This window comes from Tarenaya hassleriana, unplaced genomic scaffold, assembly GCF_000463585.1.
Source record: "Tarenaya hassleriana unplaced genomic scaffold, ASM46358v1 Cleome39, whole genome shotgun sequence".
Taxonomy (NCBI): domain Eukaryota; kingdom Viridiplantae; phylum Streptophyta; class Magnoliopsida; order Brassicales; family Cleomaceae; genus Tarenaya; species Tarenaya hassleriana.
The window spans coordinates 649,252-666,162 of NW_010966822.1; the positions used below are offsets into that span (position 1 = coordinate 649,252).

The following is a 16,911-nucleotide window of genomic DNA, read 5'->3' on the forward strand; positions in this document are numbered from 1 at the left end:
GTCTTATTATATATTACATACACACGCACGCACAAGTTGTTAAAACAAATTATAATTACTGTGGAGAAAAAAATGTTTTGTGGAATCGATCGTAAGTGGTTATATTGGTGTGAATCATAAATATTTATGCATGTCCGGTTCTAATCGCATATGGCCCAAACTTTAGGGCTTAAAATTTTATAAAGCCTGTGAATAATTTGGGCCCAACATTAAAACTTCCATAGAGGTTATTTTTATTTTTATTTCGAAAGAAAACCACAAAAGCTTTTTTTTACATCAGAATACTAAAACTTTTTTTTTTACCAAAGGAGATTTAGACGTAGATGTTCTCAATTTGAAAGAACATATTATATAAAATTAGTTTATGGAAAATAATATATTTTTATTGCAATTTTTTTATGGCACCACTCAACGAGAATCTTCCCACTAACATACACGCTACCAACAACCAAATCAAATAAAATAAAGCAGAACAGCAAATTCAAATAAATATCTTGAATAAATCCAAATTGATATTTTGGTGGCCATAAATATTCTAAATATAAGGAAACAATAACTTAAATTTGCTATGAAATCTAAAGATTGTTACAACTACAGATACTTTGGTTTGTCCCAATAAATCCCGAGGGAATGATAGGTAATTACATTTAAAAATTTGTCATTTTTTTTTATTTTGTTTAAGATTGACATCACAGATTTAGAAGGTGACAATGTAGAGTTGCCTTTGATTGCCTCTACAAAATCTATGCATAAAAGGAAATTTACAACTTTATTGTAAATTACTTTTTTACAATTTCCATTTACTGCGCAGAAAACGCGCGTGCAGAGCACGTGACAGTGTTAGGGTCCACGAGAGAGCAAGCTTTGGACATCTCCGCATCGATCCCATATCTAAAGACGAATTCTCCAGCTGGTTCCACTGTGTTTACAGCTGTCATCTCCTTAATGGAGACAGAACCATTCGCATTACCCAAAAGCCGCCATTCCTTTTCATTCTTACGCTACACCATACCGCAGGTGATAACACCTCTATATATCTCCTACCAAATGGCATTAACCCTGTCGATTAAATAGGTAATTACGTTGGGATCAGCATATAGTTTTTTTTTTTTGAAAATTTTCTCTCGACAACTAAGCATCAATGTCAGTCCACGCGCATTTACAGCGCGTGATCCCGCGTTTGGAAGGGAAGAAAAGGAAGCAGAGAATCCGAAGTGAAAAAGCAAGAGACCTCTTCTCTTCTAAAACCCGTTTCTTCTTCGTCTTCTTCCTCTCTCCTTATCTCTCCGTCGCAGTGTGGAGAGAGAAAGGAACATTCTTGGACTCCATGACTCAATCTTTCGAGAAGCTTCGCCTTTTCCGTAGAATGCAAAACCATTAGCACACGAAAAGTACTGATCTTTACCTTTTAATTTTTCTATTCTCTTTCGTTTTTAAGAATATCAGAATCGAAACAGGGAGAGATCTTAAGAAATCGCGTTTCCTGCTAATGCCGTCGCGTTCTCCTCCAAACGCTGCGGTTTTACCGGTGGTCGCGTGTTTGGTGCTTCTGTCGGAGTTTGTTGTCGGAATACGAACGATTCCGGGCAGGATTGTCGGCGGCGGCGGAGGAAATGGGTTTGACCTGGGGCCGTACACGGAGGCTCCGGATTACAGGAACGGCAAGGAATGCGTGCCGTCTTCGGTCTATAGGGAGAACTTCGTGTCGTCCTGCGACCCATCGCTCATCCACATCGCTATGACTTTGGACTCGGAGTATCTCCGTGGATCGATCGCCGCCGTCCATTCCGTCCTCCGCCACGCGTCCTGCCCGGAGAACGTCTTCTTCCATTTCATTGCGGCTGAGTTCGACTCGGCCAGTCCACGCGTCCTGAGTCAACTCGTTCGGACGACTTTCCCGTCGCTGAATTTCAAAGTCTACATTTTTCGGGAGGACACAGTCATTAACCTCATCTCGTCGTCGATCCGACAAGCCCTTGAGAACCCGTTGAACTACGCACGGAACTATCTCGGTGACATCCTGGATCGGTGCGTCGACCGAGTGATTTACCTTGACACGGACGTGATAGTGGTCGATGACATCACCAGGCTGTGGAAGACGACGTTGACCGGGTCACGGGTCATCGGAGCTCCGGAATACTGCCATGCCAACTTCACCAACTATTTCACGGCCGGGTTCTGGTCCGACCCGAGACTTTCGCGGGTCTTTTCAGGTCGAATCCCTTGTTATTTCAACACTGGAGTGATGGTGATGGATCTGGTGAGATGGAGAGAAGGGAATTACAGGGAAAAGCTCGAGGCTTGGATGCAATTGCAGAAGAAAAGGAGGATCTACGATCTGGGTTCATTGCCGCCATTCTTGCTGGTGTTCGGTGGAAATGTGGAAGCCATAGATCACAGATGGAATCAGCACGGACTCGGAGGGGATAACGTACGGGGAAGCTGCCGGTCGCTGCACCCTGGTCCGGTCAGCTTGTTGCATTGGAGCGGGAAAGGGAAGCCATGGGTGAGGCTTGACGAGCAGAGACCTTGCCCGCTCGACCATCTGTGGAAACCGTACGATCTGTACAATCACAAGAGTGAAAGAGCCAATGATCAATCTCTTCTGGATTCGAGCTTTTTGTGAGACCGATTCGTATTCTTTTTTTGCTTTTGTGTATTATTATTACATTGTTGAGGAGATTCTTTGATTGCTGGTGTAATGATCGATTTGAGAGGGAGGGACTGTGGAGATTTTGGCATTCTTTGCTTCATATCATGTTGTTGTATTGTTATGTTTTGCATAGAGAAAACGTCATCTCAATTCCTAATGTGTTGTGGCTTTTCATTCCTTACATCCGTACGTATACCGTATACCGTATAGACACAGAACCAAAGTACGGAGTAGGTCCACCACGATGAAACAGCTGTTTTTTGTGTGTGTGACATTAATGGGTTCTGGGAAATACAAAGCTTTTTCGGGCAATTACAATTTTTCGAGGTTTCCCAAACGCCATTAAATTCTAATTGAATGCTCTGATGGTCGATGTTGTGTATACCGCATATCTATTGTAGCTCGAGGCAAAAGTTTTTCGCATTTTGGTTCGGCTATATTTTGATTTGGTTATTTCACCTTTTTTTTTAAAAAAAAATACAATCATTTAGTTTTTATATTAAATTCTGATTGGTTCAATGATTTTATTTTGATTCGAGTCAATTGTATTTCGATTTTTATTGATAAAAATATTCAATTTTTTAAATAAATATTTGATAAATATTTCTCAGTTACTTTCTTTTATCCGGTTTCGATTTTTCCAATTTTAGAGAAATTATAACAATTCAATTTTTATTTTAAATTCGTTTGGTTACCGACTGTTTATTATTTGTTTGAGATCGATTCGGTAATTTGTTTATTAATCAAATTTACAGACCATATATATGGACGATCATTGACAAATTTTTATATATGGATGGGCTGGGCTCGGGTGCACTATGGAATATTAAAATTTAAAAAGTTTTAATCATTCACTGGGTTCGGCCCAAACTCCTCAAAGAACGACGCCGTTTCTATGCCTACCGGTTTCAGTAGATCCCATCCATTAAAAAAACACAATTAGCAATTAATTAGTAAGGATTAGTTAATTAATCAAATTCGTTAAACAGTTTTTGTCCCCGCGCACAGTGCTCTGTCATCTCATTCGATCGGCCTTAAAGGTTATCACCTCCACTTTACTACTTTCCATCTATGGTCCCACCGACTCTTTGTCTTCATGTCTTGATCTGAATCCCAATCTCATCTCCTCTTCCTCTTCTTCTGTATAAATAATTTCTATCTGTCTCTCTCTCTGATATAATCATCCTTTTGATCTTTATTTACTGATGGGTGCCGTGAAAATCTTGTTTTTTAGGCTTGTCTTATTATTTTTCGTTGCAGCTTGTGTCACTCAAAGTTTCCGACTTTGAGGACATTTTGTGAAGCTTTTCTCTTTACCACTGTTTCTGCTTTTTGTTTCCACTAGAAGCAGCAAATCACAATCTAGGGTTTTTTTTTTTTTTGCTGGGTGTGGAAAGGTATACATACCATCATTGGGAATTAACACAGTTTTGTGGGTTATCTTCACTTTTGAGGTAAGACCAATTGCGACCTCTCTCTCCTGTTTTGGGGTTCTAAGCGATAAACTTTCAAAGATTCAATCATTTTATCAGAGATTGGCTCTTTGTTTGATTCGTCAATTGTTGGAGCTTTTGAAGTACATTCCAGAGGAAAAAAACAAAAGGAGAAACTGAGTAAACCCATCTCATGATGTCTCTCTCTTCCCATTTTCTTCTTATTTTGCTACCATTGTTCGCTTATATGCTCACACAGTTACACACACTCACGCGTACACATGCACATGTATTCGCAAATAAAATGGCTTCTGGTCGGATGTTTTGTGTTAGGATTGTCTGTATCGCTTATAATTGTTCCGAGAAAGTTGATCCACTTTGTCTTGCGTTTGTTTCCCTCTTAGCGTTATCAAGTTTAAATCGTATCAGTTTCCTTGTTTTTTTGTATGGAGTAAGGTTCTTGTCCCGAGCATCAATGGGGGAAATGGAAGATATGGTACATATACCCATTCGCTTAGATTTCCTTGCATTTACTTTAGATTTGTGCTTAATCTGAAACAGATGTTGCAAATTCAGGAAACCGCTGTCTGTTTCTTGTGCCATGTTTACGTGTTTGAGTCCTTGATTTGCTGTGTAAAACAGGCGGAGGAGATGGCGGATTCATCGAACCCGGGTCTGGAAGTGTCGGTTTCGTTTGGTAGGTTTGAGAATGATTCACTTTCATGGGAAAAGTTCTCAGCTTTCTCTCCAAACAAGTACTTGGAAGAAGTGGAGAAGTGTGCAACCCCTGGATCTGTTGCTCAGAAGAAGGCTTACTTCGAAGCACATTACAAGAAGATTGCCGAGAGAAAAGCCGAGCTGCTGGATCACGAGAAACTAACAGAAAAGAAGCCGTCTTTTAGATCGATCCTTCGGAAGAACCAGGGAGGTCTGCCATGTGACGAATGTACTTACGGTGAAGAAGATAAGCATGTGATTGACATTGCTACCGAAGTGAACCAACATAATGAAGAAACCGTGGTTGTTAAGGAATGTCAAACCTCGGTTCATGCGGTGAATGATGAATTCAGGGATGTTCTGGATAGGCCCGAGTTGGAGAAACCGGAAGAGATTGTCGTAGTTATGGAAGAGAAACCAGGAGAGGTTGTCTTAATGGAAGAGGAACGAGAGAACGAAGTCAAAGAGGATATCCCATATAAGGATTCTAACAATATGAAGGAACGGCCTGTGAAAGAGATGAACAAAGCGAAAGATGATGATAATCTTACAAAGACAAAGGATGGAAATACGGGGATGAATCACACCAGAGGCGCTCCCATGGTAAAACTAGATCTCTTTCGGTTGGATTTTGCAGATGAGAAAGCTTAATTCTTTCTTAGTTGATACATCAAATTTCCTTGGCTGGTTAATATACGCAGAGTAATACCGTGAACAAGAAACAGATATCCAGCAAGACTGTGACAGATATGAAAACTCGGCCAGGCAAGGGGACTAACTTGACATCTGTTGCAACAAAGGAACCGGCCTCGCCTCTTCCGAAAGCTCGAGGGTTTTCAACTCCAAGAGTGTCCAAGCCGGCTTCAATGCCCACATCTCGTTCTTCGGTAAAGAAGGAAAAGGCCTCGAATTTACCGAGAAACAAGCAAACGGCTCCAAAGTCGTCATTGCATATGTCTCTCAGTGTGGGTCCATCCGGCTCTGATCCTACCGCTCTTACCACCACCAGGAAATCTCTGATTATGGATCGAATGGGAGATAAGGACATTGTGAAATGTGCTTTTAAGACGTTCCAGAAGAATTTCAACCCATCGAAATCTTCCATGGATGGGCAAAGTCCAGCTTCGGTGAAGGTGAGGTCATTATCATTTTTTTGTATCTAATCAGTTCTCAAAGATCAGTCGAACGTCAACCCATCATTTCTCGTGTAATGCCATGATTGACACCAGATTCCTGCAAAGGCTTCAAGAGTTTCCTCATTAACTACTGCTCCGAAAGAGAATGGCAGGTATACTTTTGGCAACTTATTATCTCTTGGTTATGTCTTGGTCTCTGTCCCAAATTCATGTCTTTGTTCTTGACTTGCTACAGATCTGCAAAAGTGGGCAGCGTGGAGAAGAATCGTTCTTCGTCTTTTGGACTGAAAAACAACAAGACAGCCGAGAAACAGAAAGAGGTAATCTTTCTTATGAACGAACTAAACCGGCCAGATTTCTTCCTCGGATAAAAGCCTGATGGTTGTACTGTTGAGGTTTTTCTAATCACTGCTTTACTCACTCTGATCTTTCTGGAGTGGTTTCTGATTCCAAAGACGTCCAGAGAGAAATCTGGCGCAAGAACTGTGGAGAGGAGGAACTTAAAGGTATGCAGGTGGACGGATTTCGGTTCTTTTCCCCGAAATGAATCCCGTTTGATCTCTGAATGATGCCATTGTTAACAGGCAGGAGTGACGGATGGCAAAACCAGGAGGCACAGTCTTGATCCGAAATTCAAACCCATGCAAGGCTCTATACCGGGAACCAGAGGATCTTCAGACAAGGTATAATAATAACTATATGTCAACCCATTTCTTGAAGGGAATTCTGTCCTGAAGCAGATAAGAATGGTTTTTGTTTGATCTCCAGGACGGTTTTAGGAAAAGGGAAACAAGTTTTTTCACCTGAAACGGGATCAAAGACCAGAAAAACAGAGCCAGTATCCTCTGTTTTGCTGGAGGAGTTCCCAAATAGGAGTGTGAGTGATAATTTTAATAATCAGCAGGGAAGTAGTTATATCTACAGTTCAGTGTGTGTGTGTGTATGTGTATAGAGTATCTATCTTCATGTGATAGATTACGTGCTCCCCAAGTTATACGAAACTCTTCACTGGCAATATATTATTTACAAAGCAACGAATCATATGGATGTTCCTACTCGGAGAAATTCACTGGTCGGAATCTGATCCACCGGAATCACTCCTGGATCTGTCTGACATGAAATTCGGAGGCAAAACGGGAAACTTAACGGCGTTCCTCAGAGGGGTCGAGCCTGTTTTCCCTGTCTTCCTCCTCTGCAGATTCCTGGCTATCTCTATGCATACCTTATCCACCATTCCTAGAAAATCTCTGATTATGACAAAAATCTGAAAAGGGTTCTTGCCCTTTAGAGCTCCTGCCTGGTAATACTCTGTTGTCCGTTTCACAAACTCCATCACCTTCCTTTCTTCCTCTCTCGCCATTCTCGTTTCTTCCTCCACTGAATCGAGAAACCCATTCATCTTCTTCACGAACCCACCTCCCTCGCACTGTGCAAGGACTCGTCTTGTGTCTTTCGCTCTGGTCATCAGAGCAGAACACGTGGCAGTGACCGCATCGTAATCTATCCCCGCGGCTTTCTTCACACTGGTGAACTCTGAGCTCAAGCCTCCAACTATTGGCAGACCAAGCTTCAAGTATTCCTTCTCCTGTTCTTCCTTAGACACAGCTTGAGAGCTTTCAGAACTGGAACCGCCATTGTTGCTGCTACTGCTAAGGTTTCTGTTCCTTTTGTTCATCAGACACCGCTTTCCTTCAGACCTAACGACCTCCTCCACGACAAAATGAAGCAATGTGGTCTTCCCATCCACGCTCTTCACGTCTGAGAGTTTCAAAAGGGCGGTGAGATTGAACGCTTGAGCGTTTCCCCGTGTCGTTCCAGCGTTCATCCTGTTTCCGGCCTTGAGTATCGCCTCAAGAAGCTTGACGAACAAGCCATGAGCCCTGAGCCCTCTGCAGGCCGCATCTAGGGTTTGCAGGCACTGCTTATGATGAGCGATCTCTGGATAGTAGTTTGCCTTGAAGAGCAAGGCATTGAGCCGTGTGAAAGCAGAGGGCACGGCTCTGAGGAGATGAAACAGGAACGATTCTGCGTCGGCCAGCTTTTTCGAGTCACCATCGAAATCAAGAATGGCTGATTGCTCCTCTTTCGTGGGAGCGATTCTTGCGAGCCTCTCGAGAGTGTCGGGGACGAAATCTTGCCCCTCTGTTAATGCGTGAACGAGTTCTTCCTGAGTTATGCCGAGAGATTTGATCACAATCGCGGTGTTCTGAGATTTTCTCGGGTCGAGAATGAAGATCTGGGATGGTGAACTTGAGCTTTGTTTCTTATCGCCGTCGCTTTCAGGCGATTTCTTCGCGACGTATCCGAATAGAGCCTCCATTAGATCTCCATCGAACCTGAAGGAACCACGATCGATCTTGTCCCAGACCATGGAATGGTCGGAATCTGGGTTGACTTTGTCCCAATGCAAAGGCTTCAGCTTCACCTGACCATTACTCGAACCCTCCTCTGCACTTGATCCTTTTGGCGCCGGCGGTGGCTTTGATGACGATGATGCCCGCCGTGTTTGACAGCGAAGACGGCGGCGGCGAAACCTTGGACGAGACTGTCGAAGGAGGAACTGGTAATGGCGAATCTCGTTTCACCGGAATCGGCAGGGGCGGAGGAGGAGGAGGGGCTGGTAATGGCGAATCTCGCTTCACCGGAATCGGCAGGGGCGGAGGAGGAGGAGGGGCATTTGCTGGCGAATCTTGCTTCACCGGAATCGGCAGGGGCGGGGGAGGAGGAGGTGCCGGTGCCGATGAACCTCGCTTCGCCGGCATCGGAAGGGGCGATGGTGGTGGCGGCGGCGGCGGAGAAGATTCCGTTTCGGAGCTGTCGACAGTATTGAAGGAGAGAGATTTGAATTTGACGGGAGGAGAAGGTCTGGTGGAATTATCTCTGTAATTTTCGTGGTGGATTACACTGTGAGAAGTCGATGATTTTCCCCGGAGGAGAGGGATCTCCGACACAGGCTCAGATTTCTTCTTGTTCTTGTAATAAATAACCTTCTTGTCTTCTCCTTCTTCTCCTTCTCTGTTCATCACCTCCTTCCTCAAGCTTCCACTTTGTCCCCTCTGAAGCTTTTTCCAATACAACACATCGAGGCCATCCTCGTCCACGATCAGACCCTTCACGTTCCTGTCGAACCGCGTTAACCCTTCTCGTGCCAATGCCGCCTCCGGTGGCGGAGGACCTGGCCGGACGGCGCTCTCCGCCGCGACTCTGTCCCTCCGCCGCCGAGCGACGACGAACCTCTGAAAGAGGAAGAAGAACACCGCTGCAACAACTGCGGTGCTCGCCGCCGTTATCAGCACAGCCCTCGTGATCGCCGCCCTGTTCGACGACGATTTTTGCGGCGGAGATGGCGCTGACGGCGACCGGAGGTTTGGCTGCGGCGGAGGCGGGGGGGCGAGAGCGTCATCTGGGAAAAACGTCTCGAGATTTTGGGGAGAATCGGACTGTGAGAAGGAAGGAGAAGGTAAAAGGGAGATGCAGAAGAAGAAAACGATGGTTAAATGGAGAAGAAACGGCCATGGCTGCAGGAAAATGGCAGCCATGAACGATAGCTCATTTACAGAGAGACGCCAATGAAAAGGTTTAACAAATTCACAAAAAAGGTGACGTCTTTATTTTTTTAATTTATGAGTGTCCCTTAAACCAAACAATCGAATATAATTTTCTTGGGAATTTGGGTTTTGGTATTGACGATTTCAATCAGAGCAGTTGATCCTTTTTCCCGGGCGTCCTATATTTAAATTATGACGACAATACCCTTGTAACTCGAGTGAATGGATCCGTAAACCCATGGGTATTTCAGTAATTTCGGGCGAAAGAATTTTGCCAGTGGTACGGTTGACGCGATCGTTGACTTTTTCGAACGGAGTGACTACGTTCTCTTCACGTCTTTGACTTTGGTTATGGGAAGACTCTAAACCGGTGAAAGGTTTCCATTGCGGGCCACATTTAGGTGATGGTTCATTAGTTTTATTCTTTTTTACATGATTAGGTAAAAATTGTTACACTTATTATATGGTATGGTCGCATATTATTTGACCGAATCACGTAAATTAACAACGTTACATGTAATAACCCCAAATCTGCGTTTAATTAATGGACTCGCATTTTTAATTCGTAACTTTGACAACGTCTTATTATTAAAATCGAAGCGAGTTTTCAAGGCAATGAATGACAATGAATTTTCCAGAACCGTAGGTTTCATAAAAGTAGTTTTATGCGTTTTTTTTTATACCCCTATTTGTAAAATAAAATAAAATTATTTGGATTTTGGTGTATATGTATTTTAATTTCCTGTCGGATTTGAACAGAAATTATGTCAACCATCCATAAATTACTATTATATTGGTCCATTCATAATTTCATGTAATATTCACGTGAGAAAAATAAATCAAATTTATCAAATCTTAACTCTTATACGTTATTGAATACTAAGCCGCATAATTTGTGAATATGGAGATAAAAAAAGTTAACGACGTATCACTGAAATTGCTTGGACGAGTCTAACGTTTTTTTTTTTACGATGGAAACCCCTATCCCTATAACCCTTCGGATCGGACACCGGAAACCGCAACGCCTCTCAAATCATGGACCGGATGAGAACGGTATTAGAACAGCATCGCGGATCTGAGAAAACCCAGTGTCCTGCGCAGTAGCCAGCAAACCACGCAGAGCAGGTAAACCAGTCTCGTAAAGCTGACCGGCTCAAGAGGAGTACCATACCTGGGATTCAAACCCACAACCTCATGGAAGAGGGGGTTGTCATTAACCACTAGGCTGGAAGACTCCCTAACGTTTTTACTTTTACTATTTTTTTAATTTGAAAATGTTTTTTTAGTTATTAACCATGCAGAGCTATTTATGCCATCATAATATATTAACTACTCGTGTACTATATATAATAGCTCAAAGTTTTCGCCATTATTTTTTTTTAAATAAGTCGAAATCTTTTGTTATATTTATTTTTCTAATAGATGCAGAAAAAATAAGCGAGTACGTTAAATTAGGGCAGCGTCCGTCGGATTGACTTTAAATGACGCGGTAATGACGGAAGCTTTGATCTGCTGAATTCTTCAAATTACAGAATTGACCCCTTTTTTTCCGTTTGGTCAAACCAAACCCCTTTTCCAATTGTGAATGCTTTCTTGACCGATATAACTACCATACATTCCCGAATATGTTATTTTCTTAGTTTCTATTAGAATATTATATATATATATATATATATATATATATATATATATATATATATATGAAGGAAAAGTGAAGACATGAAGAATTTATTAAGCTTTCCGTTGTTAATTTCGGACTATGGGAGTCGACATCACATACATAAACATAAACTATTGAAAAATGGGCCAAATGTTAGCCCACCAATGCCGGAGCCCAATATGGAATTGATAATTAATTTTCAGTTCTTGAATTGTGTATTTACTTAAATTTACAATTTAAATAAACAAATACCATATTCCCGATTGCAGTTGCAATATTTGTCAATACTCCTTTATTTTTTTAATATTTGTTTTATTTTTACTCTATTTTTTCGTATAAAATATCTGATTATTTTAGCTAATTCTCAAACGGGCTGGTAGCGTTCCTTTAATTTTGAATGTTGACAAAAACTCATAATGTATTCGTTCATAAGTTGCAATTATTTGATCCATAATCCATTATTAGTAAATGAAATCGGATCTATCACGAAGAACATAACTTCAACGAATAGATCCAACGTTTTATCATCATCATCATCATATGGAATGTCTTTCTTAATATAAGTGATATGGCTAATTGCTAAAAAAAAAATTAAAAAGAAAAAGTTATTCATCGGATTCGTATTAACAGAACTGAAATTTTCAAGAGGTAAAAAATCTGAATTTTAGAAACTCTAAAGATATTATGAAGATTTTATATTTATATTTTATGATTTTGTATACAAAAGTAAAATGTATGGTCAATATCTATTGCTTTATTGAAACACATATGGATTCTCATGATATATACTTACTAAATATAACTTGACCGATTTTTTTTCTTTTTAGTTCATGATTAAAATTTCAAAACAAATGGGGCAATTTAGACACAACATTTGTGTACTCCGATTTATCAAATCTTTGTGAATAGTCAAATGGAAGATTCTCTCTTTGATGTAATATCCTCTTGAAAGCTTTACGAGATGGATTGTAGCATACATTATCGTGGCCATCAATTAAAAACTAATAACATATACAAAAACCAAATTGTTACCAAATCTGAACATGTCAATTTTTGTTTGTCTATCACTAGAAAAAAATTTAAATAAAACTGTCCAATGAACCAATTTTACGAGTAAATACTATACAAAAATAAATAAAAATAATTCGTTGATCAATTTATGAAAATGTGTTCGATTTCTTTAAAAATGTTATATGGGTCATTAGCCAGAAATTAATACAACATTATATATATATATATATATATATATAATGCATTGCCTAGCGTGTTGGATTCCAAAGGCTACAAATAAAATTAATCTCCACGTGTTGAAAGCAAAGCACCACATTCAATTGAAACCAAAATTATCTTTTTCGCTAAGTAAAAAGAAAAATGGTCTAAATAAGGAGAATGCTTTTTTTTTTCAGTTTATGGATGATTCTAATCTAAGATTAGATATTACCTTAAAATGGCAATATTACAAGAATACCTTTAAATGTGCACATAGACTTCAACCCATACCCTTCAAAATTAGTGTTTTAAAAAAAAAACTCTCGAATGATAAAAAGACATTGTTACCCTTAATAAAAAGGACACGTGTCAAGATAAGAACAAATAAAACAAATACCAGAGAAGTTATGAAATTATATGATTCAAAAAGACACGTGTTAGGGTTTCGAATTTAAAAAAAAAAACAGAAAAGTCAAATATTGAACAGTTTCCTTCTTCTCTCTCTTCATTTCCGCAATTTCTCTTACGATTTCTCTGTAACTCTAACGGATAGAGTGTGATTTCTCTTTTCTTCGGCGATTTTTTTTGCGATTTCTTTTTGCAATATCTTATCACTTCAGATGGTTTTGTCTCCTTCATCGTCTTCAACTCCTATTTACGAATATATCCAGGTTTGTATTTGAACTCACCGAGAAAGAGAGATATTTTTATTAGAATTTCATGTCTGTGTATTTGGATAAACAATATAGGAAAACAAAATCGAGTAAAATAGGTCATATTTATGTAGTTATATGGATCAGAAAAATAAAGATTTCGGTAAAAAAGTGAGAAACATTGTTTTGCACAATGTCGAGTAATATGGAACTCGAATCACGATTATAATGTTCAATTGAGTCATATTAGGTCATATTAGTAAAGTTCTATAAATCAGAAAAATTAGAGTTTCAGTTAGAAAGTGAAAAATCATGTTTTTCACAAAGTCGAGTCATATTGAAGTTGTCACGGTGTGAGAAAATGGTCGTGCTAGTCACAATGGTCATACTTGAAAGATATAACGAGTTAGACTAGTCTGACCAAACTGGTAAAACTGGTCACAACCAGTCACACTCGTCAAACTGTATACGATGCTAATTTAGTCATATTAGTCACACTCGTCGCACCTGAATGGTATGACGAGTTTGACAAGTTTGACGAGTCTGTTAAATCTGATCACTACTGAAACAAAAGTGATAACAAATGTTAACTTTCTTTTTGCAGGTTTCTTTTGTATATGATTTTAACGACATTCATTATGTTCCCAAGATTACAACAAAGTGTTATCCGTTTCAAACTATTCGTTCTCTTAAAAAGGCTTTAACAAACGAAGAATGTACATATTTCAACAAAGAGTCACAGTTTCGACACATTTTCTATCTTCAATGTGAAGATACATTAAAGATGGTTCAGTTGTCTGTCCTTATACATCGTGCACTAAAGCTTGAAGGAAATGTGAAAGAGTTGTGGTTTATTCTGGACAGTGTACCCGTTAGATACTCGATCACCGAACATCCCATTATCTCTGGTCTAAACTGCGAAAAGTATCCAAAAGATTAGGCTGAACGCAGAAGAAGAAGACGAAGAAGAAGGTTCCGAGGAGGAGAAGGAGAAGGAGGAGGAGTTATATGGATAAAAAAATTAGGATTTCAGTTAGAAAGTGGAAATCAATATTTTTCACAGAAGATGAGTCATATGGAAGCTAAATAGTCATACTAGTCACTCTAGTCGCACTTGAATGGTGTGACCAGTTTGACTAGTCTGATAAATCTAGTTAAATGGGTCACATTCGTCAAGTGCACATACCAGTGAAATGGTTGTACGATTACACTAATCAAAGTGGTCATGAAGTTAAGTGGTTATACTAGTTACACACTCGTCGTACTTGAATAAACAGTCCATATAACAATTTTCATTAGTAACTAATATTCGCAACTCTCTGAATTTAGCACTTTATTTTGTTTTACAATACATGTTCTCCCAAAAGAAACCCCAAAATTCTAGTACACTTTTTATAACACATTAGGTTAGGGTAGATTATATTATTTTCTAATATGATTTACGAATAATAAAAACACATACCAATTACGATTAATAAAAACATGTTAAATATGTTATAATAACTCATATACACCACATTGAATATTCAAAACATTATTTAGATCGATATTTTTTTTGCACAAACCGTCTCACCGTCAGACTCGTCGCACCGTCAAACCGTCAGCACCGTCAAACCGTCAGCCTCGTCGCACCGTCAAACTAGTCAAACTGTCGCACCTTATCGAATTTCGCAAATTTAACAAGTGCAAATTGTAAACATATTGATTATCACCCCAATGAACATGTATCTTGGATTGAAACTAATCCTAAATCTCCAAATTTAACATCTTTTGTTTTCTTGACAATGCATGTTCTCTTATATGAGACCCTAAAGTTCTAGTAGAGTTTGTGTAACATATTGTCTTAGGGTAGAAGATATTGTTTTTTCAGATGAATTACGATTAATAAAAACATGTTAAATATGTTATAATAACTCATATACACCACATTGAATATTCAAAACATTATTTAGATCGATATTTTTTTTGCACAAACCGTCTCACCGTCAGACTCGTCGCACCGTCAAACCGTCAGCCTCGTCGCACCGTCAAACTAGTCAAACCGTCGCACCTTATCGAATTTCGCAAATTTAACAATTGTAAATTGTAAACATATTGATTACCACCCCGATGAACAAGTATCATGGATTGAAACTAATCCTAGATCTCCAAATTTAACATCTTTTGTTTTCTTGACAATGCATGTTCTCTCATATGAAACTCTAAAGTTCTAGTAGAGTTTGTGTAATACATTGTCTTAGGCTAAAAGATATTGTTTTTTCAGATGAATTACGATTAATAAAAACATGTTAAATATGTTATAATAACTCATATACACCACATTGAATATTCAAAACATTATTTAGATCGATATTTTTTTTTGCACAAACCGTCTCACCGTCAGACTCGTCGCACCGTCAAACCGTCAGCCTCGTCGCACCGTCAAACTAGTCAAACCGTCGCACCTTATCGAATTTCGCAAATTTAACAATTGTAAATTGTAAACATATTGATTATCACCCCGATGAACAAGTATCATGGATTGAAACTAATCCTAGATCTCCAAATTTAACATCTTTTGTTTTCTTGACAATGTATGATCTCTCATATGAAACCCTAAAGTTCTAGTAGAGTTTGTGTAACACATTGTCTTAGGGTAGAAGATATTGTTTTTTCAGATGAATTACGATTAATAAAAATATGTTAAATATGTTATAATAACTCATATACACCACATTGAATATTCAAAACATTATTTAGATCGATATTTTTTTTGCACAAACCGTCTCACCGTCAGACTCGTCACACCGTCAAACTAGTCAAACCTCGCACCTTATCGAAATTCACGTTTTTATCACGTATAAACTGTATATTAATAATCACCCTATATAACAAATATTTTAAGTTGAAAATAATTCTAACTCCCTAACTACAATACTTTTTTTTATAATATACGTTCTTTCAACTAAATCATAAAATTTTATTACAAAATATAAATTTGGAATGTATTAATACAATATCTTTATTATATCATTACAGGAATGCAAAATTTTACTCATATTCCTGGGATATTGTTTTCACTACCCATTTATGACAAGACTCGTAATAAATAATTATGATTCTTTTTATCATATGTATTCATTATGTTTGCATAAAATAAACACATAATATGAGTAATATGATCAGTTTAAAGAGTAAGACCAGATTGATGAGTATGACTATTTTGATGAGCTTTGCGAGTTTGTCCAGTTTGGAGAATTTACTCGATTTGATCCGTTTGACTCATCCATATCATATAGTTCAAATATAAATTCAAAAACAACAAAAATTATAAATGTCCAAAATGAATAACATATTTTAAAATGATAAATTATCTATCAGCAAGATTTTTGTTTATTGAATGAAATTTTTTTAGATTTTGCATTTAACAGTAAATTTATCAAGAAATTATGATACATAAGAGAAATTTGAGGAGAGACCGAAGAGAGAGAAGAGAGAGAGAAGAGGAGGGGAGAGAGAGAGCGCAAGAAAGGAGAGAGACAATTGAGAGAGAGGTGGAGAGAGAAGAAAGCGGGAGAGAGAGGTGGAGAGAGAAGAGAAAAATATAAAAGAAATTATTTTTATTTTATTATATTATATAAATTAATAAAGGGTATTATAGGAAAACTACATTTATAAGGTTATATTTGATGTTGTCTTTTTTCTTTTTTTTATGAAAAGTATCACTTGAAGTCCAATGTATCATTTAAGGGTATTTTTGCAATTGACCCCCTTAAAATAGCATGACAACACTTTTTTACTTTTAACAAATGAAGCAATTTCTTTAGTTGCAGAACCCACATGCACACATATACATACAAATCTTTCTGTTTAGTCACAAAGACTCGAATGGAATCTTATGCTTGTGATGCTTTTCATTAGAT

The 16,911-nt window shown here is 38.6% G+C and overlaps 3 protein-coding genes across 8 annotated transcripts; 2 read left to right on the plus strand and 1 right to left on the minus strand.

Moving 5' to 3' along the window:
• Positions 1-1,101: 1,101 nt before the first annotated feature.
• Positions 1,102-2,812, plus strand: LOC104822947 (probable galacturonosyltransferase-like 9). Its single transcript, XM_010554313.2, has one exon. The coding sequence runs from the start codon at positions 1,490-1,492 to the stop codon at positions 2,624-2,626; it is 1,137 nt and encodes a 378-aa protein (XP_010552615.1). The 5' UTR covers positions 1,102-1,489; the 3' UTR covers positions 2,627-2,812.
• Positions 2,813-3,733: 921 nt separating this feature from the next.
• On the plus strand, positions 3,734-6,977 carry LOC104822949 (protein WVD2-like 7). Of its 6 annotated transcripts, none has more exons than XM_010554317.1 (9): positions 3,734-4,107; positions 4,186-4,582; positions 4,729-5,406; positions 5,505-5,936; positions 6,033-6,091; positions 6,175-6,259; positions 6,377-6,445; positions 6,524-6,622; positions 6,708-6,977. In XM_010554317.1, exons 2-9 carry the CDS (start codon positions 4,280-4,282, stop codon positions 6,744-6,746), a joined length of 1,764 nt encoding a protein of 587 aa, XP_010552619.1. In that variant the 5' UTR covers positions 3,734-4,107; positions 4,186-4,279; the 3' UTR covers positions 6,747-6,977. The 6 variants fall into 6 exon arrangements, with proteins under 6 accessions (XP_010552619.1, XP_010552621.1, XP_010552622.1 ...); XM_010554319.1 differs by having other exon boundaries at positions 4,543-4,582; XM_010554320.2 differs by lacking the exon at positions 4,186-4,582.
• On the minus strand, positions 6,931-9,593 carry LOC104822948 (formin-like protein 4). The gene is made up of 2 exons (XM_010554315.1): positions 8,474-9,593; positions 6,931-8,418 (listed from the first exon to the last, which is right to left on the minus strand). Exons 1-2 carry the CDS (start codon positions 9,476-9,478, stop codon positions 7,006-7,008), a joined length of 2,418 nt encoding a protein of 805 aa, XP_010552617.1. The 5' UTR covers positions 9,479-9,593; the 3' UTR covers positions 6,931-7,005.
• Between the last annotated feature and the right edge of the window lie 7,318 nt (positions 9,594-16,911).